This window comes from Festucalex cinctus, chromosome 3 (genome assembly GCF_051991245.1).
Source record: "Festucalex cinctus isolate MCC-2025b chromosome 3, RoL_Fcin_1.0, whole genome shotgun sequence".
Classification (NCBI taxonomy): Eukaryota; Metazoa; Chordata; class Actinopteri; order Syngnathiformes; family Syngnathidae; genus Festucalex; species Festucalex cinctus.
Window position 1 is genome coordinate 5,368,068 of NC_135413.1, and position 18,029 is coordinate 5,386,096.

General features: G+C 42.0%; 1 protein-coding gene across 7 annotated transcripts in view; it reads right to left on the bottom strand.

Moving 5' to 3' along the window:
• wfdc1 (WAP four-disulfide core domain 1) overlaps positions 1 to 15,264 on the bottom strand; it is a 36,253-nt gene extending 20,989 nt beyond the window's left edge. For 5 of the 7 annotated variants that reach the window (XR_013282735.1, XM_077515544.1, XM_077515547.1 and 2 more), the window contains exons 1-2: positions 15,112 to 15,264; positions 3,974 to 4,265 (exon numbers count right to left, since the gene is read on the bottom strand). Coding sequence is in view for 5 of the 7 variants with exons in the window: in XM_077515544.1 (XP_077371670.1) it covers positions 3,974 to 4,084 (111 nt within the window). In the remaining 2 variants the exon portion in view is untranslated. Of the gene's footprint in view, positions 1 to 3,973; positions 4,726 to 15,111 lie in introns of those variants that run through there. The other 2 variants (XM_077515549.1, XM_077515545.1) reach the window with 2 other exon arrangements.
• Between the last annotated feature and the right edge of the window lie 2,765 nt (positions 15,265 to 18,029).

Here is an 18,029-nt window from a genome sequence, read left to right on the forward strand (position 1 = left end):
GCTACATGAATCCATCCATTCATGATAGTCCTCCCAGACACCTTCTCAAATTAAACTTACTGTACTTCCCCTCCGATAAATATGACTTTCACAAATGCTAAAAATCTCCCCGAGTGAATGTTTTTATTTGATCCTCGGTGAATGTCTGCAGCGCCACTGGCTGTCTCCTCACATCGAATACAATACATGAAACTGCAAGAGTTTGTGGTAGAAGCGTCCCCCTTCGTGCATGCAAACATGCCCATGCAAGTGTGAGCCAGACTGTTATGTCTGCATGAGACTCGTGATGTGCATGCATGTGCATGAAGTGCAGGTGCTTTCAAAGAATAACTCACTGCGGTGGAAACCCTGTGTTTAATCTTGACATCACACGCAAGCTTTTCTATTTACGTGCTCGTATAACCACTTTTTTGTCATTTTCCTCATTACTTCTTTCGTCTATCTGGCTCCAGTCTCTTTCCAACACAGATGGTGTTGAGTAACTGCTATTGTTGACCTTTGAACTTGGTCGAAAGAGGTTTAGATAAGTGAAGAGATGAGGGACGCAATTTAAGTGAGAAGAAATATCTGACCAGATGTCAAACGCGCAATGATGAATGAGTGAAGAGCAAACCTAAACAGTCAGTCAGGCATGATAGAAGGCAGATATAGACGCGTACTTTGCTGAATGTATTTTTTATTTTACCTTTGGTATGACCAAGAGGTGCGATTCAATCGGAAAAATGGAAACTATAATGACCACATTTGAAGTTGTATCTGTGTAAAACGACAATTGAATTGATTTTGGGCTCCAACTCTAGTTTCTTTTTCAAGTCAGCTTGTCACAATTTTTGTGAATTGTGATTGAATTATTAAGATCAGGCTATTTATCTTTTGTAGCAATGTAACTTTTTTCCTCCTATTGCAGTTCATACTTTTGTATTTTTATTTGGGTATTGACTGGATAGAATGGAAAAGTAATGACAAATAATGATAAATAATTGAAATTGAATTTATTTTTGGCAATTCGTTATAGATGAGGTGTGTTGTCGATAGGCTGATCATATCTAAATGTGTCGTTTTTATTTGTCTTGCAAGGGTAAAAAGACATTAACCAATAAGTCAAGTAAAATAAGAGAACCCACAAATGACCAAGGTGTACTGAGGTGGCATCTCATGCTTTTTTTATTTTTTTATTTATTTATTTTTTTTTTTTACATGCCTTTAGGGCGGGACGATCAATTGAAATTTTATCGTGATTGCGATTTTGGCTTCTTTTGAACTTTAAAACGTAAATAATCGAAGAAAAATGATTAACAAGTTCCCTGCTTTATGAAAGTACCTTGAATGCACCAATGTTGCTTGTAGCGAGCCCAATGCAAATTAATGAGATTCTGTCGTCCCTAAACGTAACGTAAACTGTGGAATAACACCCGAGTTGGAGTTAACTGTAAAACTAAACACATAACATGAAGAATTACATGCACTGTATATTTAAATACAAATGTTTTTAAAACATCGCTAGCCTAGCGCTAATGCTAAAGTTAATTCAAATGCTAACGGGAAATTAGCAGGGACTTTGGGACTGATATTCCTTCAAATAACAAATCTTCACACACAAATGCTGTGGAAACAATAATACCCATAGGTAAGATAACAGTACTCAAAGGCAAATTTTTTCCCCAATCTGTGAAAAATGAGTTATATTAATAGAACTCAAATGCAATAGTGTCTTCTATCTCATTCTAAGTGTGTACTTCGTGCATATACGGCACCACATTGCCCCTCAGCCAGTATTTGTTTTCAATTGCTTTTTCTTATATTGCTTTCTTACTAATTTAAATGATCTGTGTCCTTTTAAGTCACATTTAAAGTTGAGTTTTCAATTATTCAAGAATTTTTAGTTCCTCAAAATTCAAGGATACAAATAATCAAGGACTTTATTTGTCATACCAATACATATTTCCAGATGACATAGCACAAATTACAATTCCCGAGGTCACATCTTAGCCCACTAAATGCCCAGATTTGAGAACATAACAAAATAAATATGACCAAGAAAGTAATGTAATCCTTAAATTTGAAAATGCAAATGTAAGAGGCCTGGTTTTCATATTTTCAAGGATATTATATAATTGACAAAAAGAATAGTGTTCAGAATAATATATTCAACGTGAGGCGATGAATGAACATAAGACTATAATCAGAGTTTTGAGTACTGTAGCTGAGTTATACTAGTTGAAAAATATGTTTTAAATTCAATGAATACTTGCTTTATTAATTGTGACTTCAGTCAAATTAAAATAATCGCGATTATTAATTTCCCCATAATTGTCCTACTTGTCATACATATCTAAGTTAACTGTTAGTATTAAATTGTAAAGGCAGTAAAATATTCAGTCTTAATTTTAAACATGAAAACGTGTCATGTGTAAAAAGACAAATAAGAAATAATTCCTTGAAAAATATCTGGTCTGCCTACATAAAATGCATTGTCACTGTATTTGGCAGTAGTATGACTTAAGTTGAGTTTTTTATGAAGGGGAAATGGTCAAAGAAATGACAGAATGAAAGCTACCGAGATGAAAAGAAGCAAATTGCCACTGAACAGCCATCTCAGCATGTTCCAATTAGAGCAGCTTTGAGGCTCAAGTCCGAACTTTGAGCCCATCCCATAAAGTCGGCCACGCTGTGTGAGAGGAAAAGAAGCACATGGTCGAGGGGAGGAGAGAAAGTATTCAAAAGGAGAGGTGAATGGCTACCAGTTAAATCAAGGGAAGAGGATTAGAGCCAACAACGTTGTCAACTGGTCCGAAAGTGAGAACATTGAAGCACAAGAGGATGACAGGGCATCACGCTACACTGAACTTTTGATCACTCAGCCACAAGCCGAGTTAACAAGCAGGGGCCCGGTCTGGCCGCTTGCACGCACACACACATCGTTTTGGCATCCAGTGTGCTCTTGACCAGCTCACATGGAAATATAAAAACGGGCGACTTATTCCAACCTGCTGCCCACTTTACACTCTGCTCCACATCAATAGGTTATACTTGCACTTGCCTGTGTCCATTTTTTCACACCACAAATTCAAAGTGTCATCATTAATCTCTTGTCCAGTCACGCTCACAGTGCAACAAGTTTTCACAACTGTTAGTAAAGAAAAACAAGCAGTAGCACATGAATGCGTTCTATTAAGTTTCTGCTTTTATCGTTGCTATTTTGTCCAAAAAAATTACATTTCTCAAGGTAATTATAGTTAACTGTGATTAATCCAACAACAACTAATGGTGACTGTATTTGGACATAAATATTTAACACATTTCGGAAAAATCAAAACCTGTATCCCGCCCTGCATGTCAGTGGTGACCCTATATTTATGGTACGTTTCTGTCTATGAAATATGCCATTATATAATTCATATCATCACCCTCCTATATAATTGCCTAAGTTTTTTTTTTTTGCAAAAATTATTTTGTTGCCGACATCATCTCCTCATGATGCAAATGATTCAATTTTTTGTGTTTCCTGAAAAATCTGAAAAATGACTTAGGCAACTATTTTAAGAAGCCGTTGATATGACAAAACAGTAATGTAATAATGTAATACCTTCATATTTGTCATCTTTTCCCCTTTGAATATGGGGCTCGAATAATTTTGCTCCACCGCCCAGCAACAGGAATGAAATGTACAGTAGGTTACCAAATTAATGGTTGGTGTCACCCATGGATCATAAGCATGTCAAATATCTAGTGATACATCTGCCATTTAAAACACACGTAACATTCAACTGCAAAATAAGAATAAAAAAGGCAAAATAGTCATCCAACAGATGACCTTTCACCTCTGCCTTCTCACAGAGCAGCCATTGTGCTGTATTACCGCAATCTGTCATCTACTCCCACAAAAAAGAATAACTGTAGCCCCGTAAATTTCAATTGACATCAATTTCAATATAATGTTTTGAGGCTATGAATGTGAGTTTATAAGTCCCACCTTTTGGTTGAGTCCTCTTTTCCTGATTCTTCTGGCATCACTTCCTGTGGAGATCACCAACAGGGACAGCAGCAGTGTCAGGGATCCCGGCATGGTGCGCGTAGACTTCATGCACCTTAATTCCAACTTCTTCTTCAGATGTGCTCTTTCTTCCTCACTTTTCGCTCAAGTTTGTCCGCTGAGCTCGTCCGTGTGAGCTTTTGCAGCCGAGGCAGGCAAAGAGAGTCTCCGGTGCTCATGTGCAGCCAAGATTACACAAGCCCTCTGCAACAGGACCTGCCTTTATATTCGCCTGAGGAAAAGTGCGGGCCAGAAGTAGACAGAAGGAAAGGGAATAGTTGAGAGGAGAGGAGGGTGGGGGGGAGGCAGTGCAGGGGAGAAATGTTAGCGGGAGAAGAGAGGAATGGCAGCTGTCTGTGCATCAGAGTTGTCTGCTGGCACACTATATGTACATGTCTCTGCTAGAGGAGGGGGCCCAGTGAGTGACCTCCCCCTTGCCCTGCTGTTTCATCTCCTCCCACATCTGGGGATCCTTCATGGATTTTTAAATCAAGAAGATGTGAAAAGTCTTTCATAGTTTGTGGTTTAGATTTACACGTTGCTCGTGAGCTGTGTTGACCCCTTTGGCCGACGCTGGTGTCTGCATCTCTGGGAGAGGATGATTTACGAGAGCGAGGCTGGGAAAGCAGCAGAGGAGTTTTCATGCGCTCAACTCGGTGATCCCTGCAGGACTGGCCGAGAAAGAATCATGCATCCGTTCAGCTTCTGGGAAATCGACCGCTTGGTGACCTCACCTTTCTTACCTTCTGGACTGAGATTTTGCACTTTCTTTCTTCCTTTCACACAAATGTGTTAAACAACCCTCACTTCCAAGTTCCCCCCCTCCCCTGTTCCATTCCCAGTGTCAAGCCGTGAAGGGGAGAAAGAATGCTAAGCCCGCACAAATCTCAGCCATTATTAGTTTTACAGGAACAAGCCCTATGTCATTGGGAGGCCCCAGCTCCACTTGAACAAAATAGGCAAGCGGGAAGTGCGGAAAGGAGCAGATAAATGCAGCTAGATTCAACAGGTCAGAGGGACAAGCAGACCTGAGTGTGTAGGTACTATGGCCATATGCATTTCACATGACCTTAAATATTAGCCTGGGTAGCTTAAGAAAACGTGTATTATGATCTAAATTTGGCGTGGAAATGTATCGTCACGCAAACCTGCAATCAGACCTTTTGCACTTGTGTGACAGTGTAAGTGAGCATGTTGGAACCTTGTTGGTGCAGTAGGTTGCGCGTCAGTCTTGTAATCTGAAGGTCATGAGTTCAATCCGCATATAGGGCACTCTATATTTACAACTGTGATTTGTTAGAGTAATTAATGATAACAAATGAGGATTTTTCTTCTTCAGAAATAGTGATGTCCTTTTATTGAGCTCCCCTCAGTCGTTAAAGAATGTTCTGTAAAGGTGCAGTGCGTAGTAGCTTCTGTTGCCTCCTTAGGCTGGAATTCTGCATAATGACAACAGAGCCACCATGTGATTCTAGAACAGGAGGAGGGAACTCCGGTCCTAGAGAACCACTGTCCCGCCTCTTTTATATGCTGCAGCTGATTCAAATAATCAGCTCATCAGCAAGCTCTGTAGAAGCCTGATAACAATCTAGGTCATTGAATCAGCTGTGTTGGAGTAGGGAAACATGGAAAACAGGCAAGATAGTGGCTCTTGAGGACCAGGGTTCCATACTCCTGCTCTAGAACATTTTTTATTCTGTTTTGAAAGAAAGCTGGTGAGCAAAAAAAAAATGATTTTTTTTTTTTAAACAGTGCCTGTTGTGTGCATTAACAAAGATAACAGTTTGAATCTACAACTGATTAACATTATTTCCAATAAAATGATTGTACTGATTCGTTCAACATTTAAGATTGAATGATCCACTGTAACTGTATAATCAGCAGTGTACCAATAAGAGTCTTGTGGGAGTGACTTACAATGTTTTTTTTTCCATTGGGAAATGAGTGTTGCCCCAAATTCTGCCAAACAAGATTTAAGGAAATGTGATTAGCAATGAAAATGAATCTGAGCAATGTGGTTGCTGTGTTTCCTAAACACAATGTTATGTAATCATCTGAAGTTTATTTTAAATCATTTAGACAGTGTGTTGTTTGGTCGGTTTAATACAGCCTCGTTCACATGACAAGATTTTAAAGTTGCCGGCCGACTTCCAAATTGTGAAGACCCCAAGTGCCGAAAAAAAAAAAAATCACGGGAGTATCAGTTTTGAACGTACCGTGTGTGGTGCGCAGCCACATGGCACACCAAACACATCACACATGAACCGATTACATTCATGAATGTTTCCTGGTTAGATGAGAAATCTCGCAAAACTTCTTGATACTAAATGTGACTTCAGAGGAAACAAAAATGCAGGACCAGTTGTGATACTTCCTGGTTTGGTTTTAGCAGAAAAAAGCGACATAAAACAAAAAGGAGTTATTTAAAGGGGAAGTCAAACCCCCCCAAAAATTATTGACATTATGTTCTAAGTCGGTCTTCTCCGGGTACTCCGGTCTCCTTCCACATTCCAAAGACATGCATGGCAGGTTAATTGAATTGTCCCTAGGTGTGCTTGTGAGTGTGGATGGTTGTTCGTCTCTGTGTGCCCTGCGATTGGCTGGCAACCAGTTTAGGGTGTACCCGGCCTACTGCCCAGAGCCAGCTGAGATAGGCGCCAGCACCCCCCGCAACCCTTGTGAGGAATAAGCGGTCAAGATAATGGATGGATGGATGGATGGATGGATGTTCTTAGTGGAATATGAGTTAAGCACTGAAATTCAGCTGTTCTTATCAATATCAGAAGGCGCTGGCTGTCCGCCCATTGTGGTGCCGGGTGGATGAGGTGGGGGGCGGGTGGGGGTGGGGGTGCTGGGGGGCGGGCGTGCCACCTACACCCGCCGGGTTGGGTGAGGCCCCGCTGGTCGCTCCTCTTACTCACTTCACTAGCTTGCACTATACACTTTGTAAATATACACATAGGGCACACAACACATTTCTTGGTGGGGTGGGGAAGGGTGGAAACACCGTCTTCACCCTTCAACTCCCCTCCAATTTTAATGCACCTCACGTCCAAGGGGAGGGGTGAGTTGGGGCGGGGAGCCATCAGAGGGGATGGACTGCAGTGCCTGGCAGCGCTGTGGTCCCCCCCATTTGTGTCCCTGCCCCACCACTTTGTCCCTCCATTCCCTTTTTTTAATGCACCACACATATACATATTCATTTTTTTGGGGGGGATACGGGTGTGTCGGAGTAGGGGAAATTTTTTTCCCTCTGCTCCGACTCACCTGCTCCCAATTTTAATGCACCACACGCACACACTTGTATATACACTGGGTGGGGCCACATTCACGGTGTAAGGGTAGAGCTCGCCAGTCGGCGAGCTGGCGGACTCAGTAACAGGGTTAGGTGTCACTAGTACTCTGGCGTGACGACCGGGGCCTCTCCCCACCGGGCTCGGTGTTCTGGTGTTCCGCCTTCTCCCCTGGTGCTTCCTCCTCTGCTTCCCCCCTCCCGCCGCTGTGCAAATCTCGCGCGGCTGGAGGTGGGGTGGGCACATCTTCCCTCTCTGCGCTGCTGCCCGGTGCCGGTTTCCGGGGGGGGGGTGGGGGGTTCTCGCGGGGGGCCGGGTTCGCGGGGGGGGGGGGTGGCGGCCGTCGGGGGGGGGGCGGCTTGTTTGGGGGGGGGGGGGGGGGGTGGAGGTATGGGTGGGTGGGGGGTTGGGTGCTGGGGGTCGGGGTGTGTTCGGGGGTTTGGGGGTCGGGGGTGGTGGGGCCTGGGTCGTGGTGGATGGCGGGTTTGGGTGGGGTGCGGGGGGGTCGTGGGGGGATGGGGGCTGGGGACCGGTGGGGCGCTGTGGGGGCCCGCTGGGCCTCGTTCTGCGGCCTTGGGCTCGGGGGTGTGGGCCGGGGCTGGGGCGGGGGTGTTCCGGGTGTCTGGGTCGGCTCGCCGACCGGTGTCCGCTCGGGTGGCCTGGGGGTGGCCTTGGTGCTGCCGCGGCCTGGGGATTCCGGGGGGGGGGGGGGGGGGGGAGTGCTCGCTTTGCTGGACCGCGGTTGACGGCTTCTTTCTTTGGTGGTGGTCCTTATGCATGCCAGATCCGTCGCACCAGCATCTACTGAAACTCAACAGAAGTACCCTCTCCCTCCCACAGCCCCTTGAATCAGTTGGTGCTGGTGTCTGTGGTTCTCACTCTGCTTTATCTATCCTTCCCTCCTTCCTCTCTTTAGTTTTTCCTCTGGTCACTTGAGATCTTAATTTATTAGAAGTATGAGGTTTCTGGGGTTGGCATAAGACTCTGGTTTTGTAACCACGCAGGAGGGGTCTTGTTGGTGCTGGACTTCACCTTGATGGATTGGATGTACTGGCTTCTATGGATCTCACTCTGCCTTATCGATCCTTCCCTCCTTCCTCTCTTTAGTTTTTCCTCTGGGCTCTTGAGATCTCGCTAAATTTGCTGGAATTTAGAGGCTTCCGGGGTTGGCGTAAGACTTTGATTTTGTAATCATGGGGAAGGCAGGAAGTGTTTGGTCGGTGCTGGATTTCACTTTGATTTACCTTTCTTTTCTCTTTATTTCTTTTTTTTTCTGACCTTTTCTCTGGTCTCCTGACCATTTAAACCTCACGACTCTGGCAAGATTCTGAAGTACCTGGTTAAAGGGATAGGGTAATGGGATATTTATAAGGTTTTAGGTGAATGAATGAGTATAAATTTATACGTATTTGCACGCACGCACACGCACGCACGCGCACGCACGCGCACGCACACATACACACACAAAAAAAAAAAAAAAAAAAAAAAAAAGAGCAATGATGACAAGACGTTGAATCGGTAAGACTACCGAATGAACAATTCAATATCAGAAGGCAGCCATTTTGCCACTTGCTGTTGAGTGAAAATGACATCACAATTGCTCAGGTCTAAGGTAACAACGAATCACAGCTCGGCTTCAGAAAACAGGCGAGCTGTGATTCGTCGTTGTCTGAGCCCTGAGAATCTATTGTATGATGTCATCTTCAAGCTGGATTTTGCTAAATAACTCATATTCCACAAATGTAATATTAATCAGAATGTCATGTTTAGACTAGTGAGGTCACATATATTATTGTCAAGAAATGTTTAAGGATGACTTTACATTTAAAGGAGTGTAACAACTCAAACACGGACTTTCTGTTGCGCCTTGACTGTTTTGATTTTGGATTCCCCACCGTCTTTCTCACCACCTCACTTCCTGATTGGCTGCACATCACCCTCAACCCGGCTGCGTGCTCATTTGTCCTCGGGGCACACCACACACGGTGAGAAGTTGTGCCGAACCAATCCAACATGTTGAATATCCCCGATTTCAGGTCAACGTCCTTACGAGCGGCCGATATCTGTGTGAGCCGTGTCACACCCCCCCCCCCCCCCCACAAACACGGCATGATTATTTGTTAAGATTACCGTTTAGATGTCGGGGCGTCTTTACCATTGTGATGTGATTCGGGGCTAATATCAGGCAAATTCTCCTGCGGTGTGAACCTGGCGCTAGAACTGTATAAAAGCACTCAGACAATAGAAGTACTGTACTTTTTCTTGGTTCGTAGCCAACCTATCTGGTTTACTTTTTAGTATTTGCCAAACTAAGTATACTACTATTCTAAGCAAACGATACATATGAAAAATGTAACATATAAAATGGTTACAGCAATTTCAGAACACAAATAACTAGGGATGTTCGATACCATTTTTTTCGGACTGATACCGATACTCAGACCCTCAGTACTCTCCAATACCGATACCAACTGCCGATACCAGTAGTACATTTTGATAAATAAAATAAATCACTAAAAGATATTTTTAAACAAATATATTTCCTTTAATTTTGACCCAAAAAAAAAAACAGCACAGTGACTCTTCAATAGTCTTAACGCTCACAAAAATGCTCTTTTATTTAAAGCTACTATATGGAGGATTTCCCCCCAAAATATCTTAACAATAGCCTTTTTATTTGACCATTTATGACTGAAACATATTCTAATTAGTAGATCAACATCTTAGCTGTTCACAATGGGTACTCCTAAAAGCCTCTGGCCAATATTATTTAAGAAGCGTCCGGTCCGAATCCTTAGAATTTCCCGCCCTCTGTCTGCAGGATGTGACGTCATGCACGTTCTCATTCTCTTGTTTCCTGTAGTCGCGAAGACGGAACTAGTACAGATTTTCGCTGCCCCAGACACCCGCTGTTACTCCGCGGAAGGCTGCTTAAAAAATATATATATATGAAAACAATGTCAAGTCCCACGAAAAAAAAAAAAAAAATCTAAACTTGATAGTAACCGACTCCGGGCAAGAACGAGAGTGAACATTGGTTTGACATTTCAGCGGTGGAGAGAGTTGAGATCGGACTTGGATTAGAAAAGTGATTCACAGCTGGCTTTCTTTCTACTCCAAAAGGTAAGAAGCGAGTATCTTGACATTTAGAAGAAAATGTGTTGTTTTCAAATAGCAGTAACCTCAAGATCGATCACTTCTCGGTCGTAACTGTTGGGGTGAAAGTGAGGTGGACGGCAACATTTAGCGTGAAAGGGGCGGCAAAGTTGAATGTAATAGAACAGAATGTGTTATCTGGGGGTGTGAGGATCCCAAAAACACGGACAAGAAAATCAAGTTTGACAAAGTTTAATCTGTCACACAGCTGCGAAAATACAATAGCACACTTGCAAATGCAAGGACTAACAAACAAAGCACACTAACAATTCGCGAGAGTACCAAACAAAAAGAGCTTACAATAGTAAGAATGATAGTCAACAGAAAACGCACATCACCGAACGCGGAAAGGATCTAACAAAAAGAGCTTGCAAAAGGCAAGAATCGAAACTACCGAAACTAGAATACTTACTAAAAAAAAACAATACAGGCACAAGATCAAGGCGAGATACAAGAACGAGGAGCAGGTAAACGGGAGGTCGAGACTGGTTGGGAAAAAGGGACAAGCAAGAGGAATAGTCCGACAAACTGGTGTCTTCTAAGCAGACCATAAATAAGGAGGCTAATCAGCAAACACAAGGCAGGTGTGTGTGGTTGGCCTAGGCTCCCCCCAGTGGTCACAAGAGCAACTGCAACAGGAAAAAAAAAAAACAGAGCAGGCCAGCCAACACAGAACATAACAGAATGACTTTATGAAGAACAGACGTTCCATTCCGCGGCGTTTCAATCAGGCTAAATGTTGCCTTATTTCCTCCGTGAAAACAGCCTATTGTAGCTACATTATGCTAACGGAATGTGAACGGTACTACTGAATGGCGATAACATTCACGGCCGTATCACACTAAGTAGTGAATGGGTCTATATGTTTTTCACAATCGTCAATTTCCATAAATGACAGCCCACCTTTCGGCTCATGTACAATGACGCTAGCCTGGGGCCGACATACACTAATAATGACTAGAATCAGGTTGACGTCCGTCGAGCAGGGTGACTGCAATATGTAACTGCATATTAACATCGGAATGAGGTCCAATTAATTGACGTAATTTGCACATCATTTTGGAGTACAGCACAGGACTGGACTTCGACCGACTAAAGCAATATGATCTGCACGTCCCGTGGACATCAATTGTTTAGTGGGGATCGAGAGTCTCATTCCGTGAAGTAGCCAACTTTGTATAACATTATAAAACTTCTTACCTCTGAAAACATAGTTTAATTGGATATGAAGAGCCCAGTCTTCAGTATTGAGGTCGTGCACGTACGAGTGCGCGCAGCGTGTACGAGCGTGCAGTTTGTTTTCGGCCACAGGTGGCAGTAGCGATTTGAAATTTTAAATCTTCGATATAGCTGCTTTAAGATTCATAATTTTGAAGTATTTCCAAACCGTTGAAGTTTTGGTGAAAAACTGCTGCAAGCTAGTGCCAGTTACAGGCAAGGAGGACTCACTTAACGTCTTCCCCCTCTGCCATCGGTCGCTTGTACTCGTCTGCGTCACGAGTACTCGAGTACTTGAAAAAAGGCTGGTATCGGCCCGATACCGATACCTGGTATCGGTACTCGCCCATCCCTAGAAAACAAGATCCCACCCCCACAGAACCAAAACATGACAGTTGCTACTGATTTGATTGTTCTGTAATAAGCACAAAGAGCAAAGATTGATGTGTCAATGTGCCATATATATACAGAGAGAGAGAGAGAGAGAGAGAGAGAGAGAGAGAGAGAGAGAGAGAGAGAGAGAGAGAGAGAGAGAGAGAGAGAGAGAAGCATCTTGTTTTTCACACTCTGGGCTAGAATGTGCAGGATCTCATGCATGTGCTTTCACTTTGGCCGAACGCATGGGCCACTTTTCACATCCACCTCCAACTGCGTCCTGGGGTATGCAAAGAAAGAAGGAGAACCGAGTGAGTTCTATCTGACCCCTCTCGGCATCACGTCCAATAAAGCAGAAAATACTAGGGGAAAAAAAGCCTTGAAGTCTGTGAGGACTTGTTGGAGCACTTCCTGGTCATTGTGACTTTCCAGAGGTAATCCACAAAAACAGCCGGAAGAGTTATTTACTTGCCTTACTTTTCTTTTTTTGTTTTCTGTGACCTTGCTACTGGGTCAAGCTAAGATATGATGCACTAGAGTGACAGCTTCAAGTGTTCAGGAGCAGGGTAATGAGGAAGTGGAGGTATGAGGAGGAGGAGGAGGAGGAGGAGTGATGAAGAAAAAGGCAAACCCCAGCAGAGAGAAAGCTTGGTGAGAAATCCTCTGAAACTACAAATGGATGGGTCTCCTGTCAGAACCCCGTATGCGGGCTTTGCTGCAGATGATGAGGGGAAAAAAACCTCAAAGTGCAAAGGAAGAAAGAAACCAAAGAAAGAAGCAATTATATTGGGAAAACTTTGATGGAACTGAAAGTATACAGAGAGAGAATTGGTGCTGGTTAGGGCCATTAAACAATAAAGAATAGGGCAGTCATTAAAGGGGGCAGTCAGTCATCAGTGATTAGAAGAGACCAGATAAACACGATTTTAATGAAGATTGATTAGCCATATCCTACTGGGAGTTTAGTTTAATGAGCATATAAGTAGCAACCTCTTATGGATAATTTATTTTATTGTATTATTTTATTTAATTATTGGCTTCCTTTTCTTGCAACACTGCCTAAAGCTTGCCTAAAATAATACAGGCCATAGCTGTCAGTAATGTGCATTGATTAAGAACATACATTCATCATTGTAAAAATGTATTATATGTATTTAATTCAAAAATTTCCTGCAAAACGAACATTAAAATAAAATGCAGGTAAATGTTTGGTACATACAAACTGAACCAAAATGTCAATTTATCTGGTAATATGTTTACTACATGCTTGCTCTTTTTTTTCTTTTTCTTTTTTACTTTTCTGCATCCATAGCCATGCCACTTCTTATAACAAATAATCCATTTTAAGCTCTGTTTGCATTACTCTTGGTTTTGTGTCAATAATGTCCTGATCAGTTGTGCGACGTTCCAGAGGAAGACATTTCGCATTGCCATTTCTGTCATTGATCATCAAAATAACTTTTTCCAGTTAACCGATGTCTCAATGTTAATATTATTGTATGACACTTTTGTTTTCACTTCTTTTGTTCCCTCTTCTCTTTTCTTCTTCTTTTTTTCCACATTTCAACATCATTCCTCGCCCAGACCACTTATCTAAACAAATAACCCTTTTTAGTTCTTTGCGCCTACTGTTGTTGCCAATTCACAACATGTAAAATGGCAATGTATCATATTTCAGACAGCACATCTTCTTTGGGTTATATAAATGCCACAGTACAGAGGCATTGTCTAACTCAGGAAAGCGTCAACGAGCCAAACAAGACGAAGACAGCCATAACCAATCTGTCTTCAACAACCACTTAAGCGTTATTTTCCATCCAAAACAAATCAAAACCAAATGCTCGCTGAACTTTTATTGCACTTTTATTGCTTCACACATATGCATTGCATAAAAAAAAGCATTTTTAATGAATTAACTCTGTTACTAAAGTGTAGCATTGCAATGAAGACATCACATAAAATCACTGTTTATAAAACGTGACAATCTACTGCTAAAACCATGAAAACCTATACATTTTTTATGTGATCTGCCACAGTTATTTCCACACTGTGGCCAAGTGTATTTCCTTTGAACAATTCCCCCACTGCTTCAAAGACAACAAATATGTAACTCAAACAATAACAACATTCAGTACAACCGCACAATCTGAACTCTATCTGCCTGGATAAATGCCGCTTACACTTACTTGCCATGCGAGAGCTCCTAACCACTACAAACAGCAAGCACAAAGTAATTTGTGATCCACGAAGAGCTGCACATTTTATCCAGATGTGCAAGCTACATTTGGCTCAAATGGATGTAGCCATTGCCAATGATCATCACATGAGGCATCTACATCTATGATTACAACTAATTCATCACTTTTACACCAAACGTGTCAACTCTTTAAAGTAAAAAGACTGGTAAACAATCATTAGCATTGTTATTCTTTTATTTTTTACATACTGGAACTGTTAAAGAGATACTTTACTTATTTAGCCATTTTTGGTAGTCAAACATTAATATTTTGCCTATAATAAATTTGATATTTTCATTATTTTTCATGTACAATTAGTACCTTTAAAAACACATTTTGCAACTTGCTGTCGACTGAAAATGACATCACAAAGGCTCAGGTAACCAATCACAGCTCAGCTTGTGAATGTCACATGACCAAACCTAGAAAACAGGTGAGCTGTGATTGGTTACCTGAGCCCTTGTGATGTCATTTTCAGTCGACAGCAAGTTGCAAAATGTGTTTTTAACGGTACTAATTGCACGTGAAAAATAATGAAAGTTTCAAATTAATTATAGAAGAAATATTAACTTTTTATTGCTATAATGGGCTAAATAAGTAAAGTATCCATTTAAGTATAGTTCCAGTGAAGCCTATGCAAGCGTGACCTGTATATTTCAATGCATAAGAGCCCAACTGTTTATTGAATATGAATGTGTACATTCCAGAAAAAGCAATTCAGATTCAGGATATTGATAATAGGCTATATGTGAGAAGAGGTCAGGAAATATCATTCGAACGACGACAGTTGGAAACTTACCAATGACAGTCGCACTAGTTCAGGTAAAACATTTTTACAATGCTACAAAATAAACGAGTATTAAAATGTTTCAATCTGATAAATGCATTTTTCGTCTTTGATGACTTGATGTTTCGGCGTTCCCTTCATTTATATCCATCCATTATCTGAACTACTGACGAAGATAATCATGGGCGGGGACCGGTAATGAGCGGGCAGCAGGAAGGGCAAGTGACCTGAGGTGAGAAGGGAGTCAGTGATTTTCAAAATAAACAGGAAACATGAGAACAAAAATAAAAGCATGACCCGCCACGCTGGTGGCGGCGTGACAACTACTAATCCTCACGAGGGTGCTGGAGCCTAGCCCAGCTGTCTTTGGCAGTAGGCGGAGGACACCTGAACTGGATGAGAGACAATCACAGGGCACACACAGACAAACAACCATTCACTCTCACACTATGGAACAATTCAGTGTTCAATTAACCTATCATACATGTTTTTTCAGAATGTGAGAGGAAACCGGAGTACCCAGCGAAAACCCACGCAGGCACAGAAGAACATGCAAACTCTACCAGGAAGGCCGGAGCCTGGATTCGAGCTCATAACCGTTGCACTGGGAGGCGGCCGTGCTAGTCAATCAGCCACAGTGCCACCACCATTATTTATAGAAAGATAAAAATGTTATTTGTAGGGATGGGCGAGTACTGATACCAGGTATCGGTATCGGGCCGATACCAGCCTTTTTTCAAGTACTCGAGTACTCGTGACACAGACGAGTACAAGCGACCGATGGCAGAGGGGGAAGACGTTAAGTGAGTCCTCCTTGCCTGTAACTGGCGCTAGCTTGCAGCAGTTTTTCACCAAAACCTCACCGGTTTGGAAATACTTCAAAGTTGTGAATCTTAAACTAAGCATTTTTGTGTTTTATTTTGAGCTTTAAGACTACTGAAGAGTGACTGTGCTGTTTTTTTTTGTGTCAAAATTAAAGGAAATATATTTGTTTAAAAATATCTTTTAGTGATTTTTTTTCATTTGTCAAAATGTACTACTGGTATCGGCAGTTGGTATCGGTATTGGTGAGTACTGAGGGTCTGAGTAACGGTATCGGTCTGAAAAAAAAAGTGGTATCGAACATCCCTATTGTTTTCTTTTGATGTTTTTGGTTATTTGTCATGTATTCCTTGTCTCTTCCCTTGTCTCGTTATGTCTAACCACGTCCACCTGAGTGTGTCTTCCCTTCTCAGTGTGTTGACCAATCAGCTCCTCAAGCCTCTTGTATCTTGCCCAGGTGTCTGTTGTTATCCCGTTACAATGTGCATTTAGTTACCCTGCTTTCTTTCACTTCTTGTTGAGTCATTGTTGCTGTCCAGTCATCCCATGTTGTCCATGCCATGCCTTGTTGCCCTCGTGTTTTCGTCTCTATAGTTTGTTTTTGACATTGTTAATTTGTATTTTTCCATAGTACCTTGTTTACCTTTTTTTCTGAATTAAATCCCCTTTTTTTTTTTTTTTACTTGAATCCCTGCCTTGCCCTGTTTTTGTTGCCTCTGACACCCCCCAAATGTAACAGCAACAAATCTAGCTGCAGCTCTGCTTACCTTGTGCCAAACTACTGGCTACTTTCACCATAAAATATGACATTATATACATTAGAAATATTATTGAATTAAATATAGAATAAAATACACTATAAATATAATTGAAATAACATACTCTCCACTTTATTTTCAGAGGCTTTATTTTAAACAAACCTTTACTTTTACAAAAGTGGTTTGCGTCAAATGGAAAATGCGAGTCCCAGGGTGACAATAATTAAGAAGCACTGATTTAGAGTCTTCAACACCCCTAACTTGCATGCATTGGTATGTAGGAGGAAGCTTGTGTACCCGCAGAAAAGCTATGCAAGCACAAGGCCAGGGACCAGATTTGAACCCATAACCTCGGGAACTGCAAGGCAGAGGTGCTGAACATTGATGGTAGTCCACTGGCTACCTGAGATGGAGAGCATTTGATAAATGAAGTTGATGGATGTGTACTATTGGTGGCGTCATGTGAAATGCTTTGAAAATCTTTCCTTAAATATCAAATAAAGAAAGCACAATATTTATAAGATTGTAGTGCTGAGAGTAAGTCCATGTGGAACCCCACACAACAGGGAAGCTGATGACAACATCCATCCATCCATCCATTTTCTTGACCGCTTATTCCTCACAAGGGTCGCGGGGGCTGCTGGCGCCTATCTCAGCTGGCTCTGGGCAGTAGGCGGGGGACACCCTGGACTGGTTGCCAGCCAATCGCAGTGATGACAACATTATTAACATTATTTTTTATTTTTCCACATTAAATTTGAACTCTCTCTTATACATCTAGTCAGTCACGTTTTTTTTTGTGATAGGTTTAAGTCAGTTGACTTGATGCCAGCTAATAGCAAGGCATCCCGATTCCCAAAGTACCTGGAGAAATCCCACACAATCATGTGGAGAGCATGCAAACTCCACACTTAAAAGTCTGAACAGAGATTCCAACCCATTTTGTGACATCTGCGAGGCAGATGTGCTACCCGTTACATCACCGTGTTTCTCTTACAATGCATGTTTCATCTCTTGTTAATACAATTTGTGAATGTCTACAGAAATATCTGACTTCACCAGGTTGTCTCTGGGTATAGGTGCAAAATGTACATCTCCTGCAATTAAAAGCTCAAACTTCCGTGTTGACCTTGAGGCAGCATCTTATGGGTTCACGATTGCAGGAAACCTTTGGACAGATTAGAAATGGGAGTTTTCATCTCTAATAATGTAATGTGTGGCCTCCCTTTCCTGTTGGCCTTCAACCATTATGGGTTGAGTTTCTTTACACAAGGGGGCAGAAAATGGTTATGGAGGTACCATATTTCATATAACCAGATGTCTTTCTGTTGATTGCTTTGTGTGTTGTTC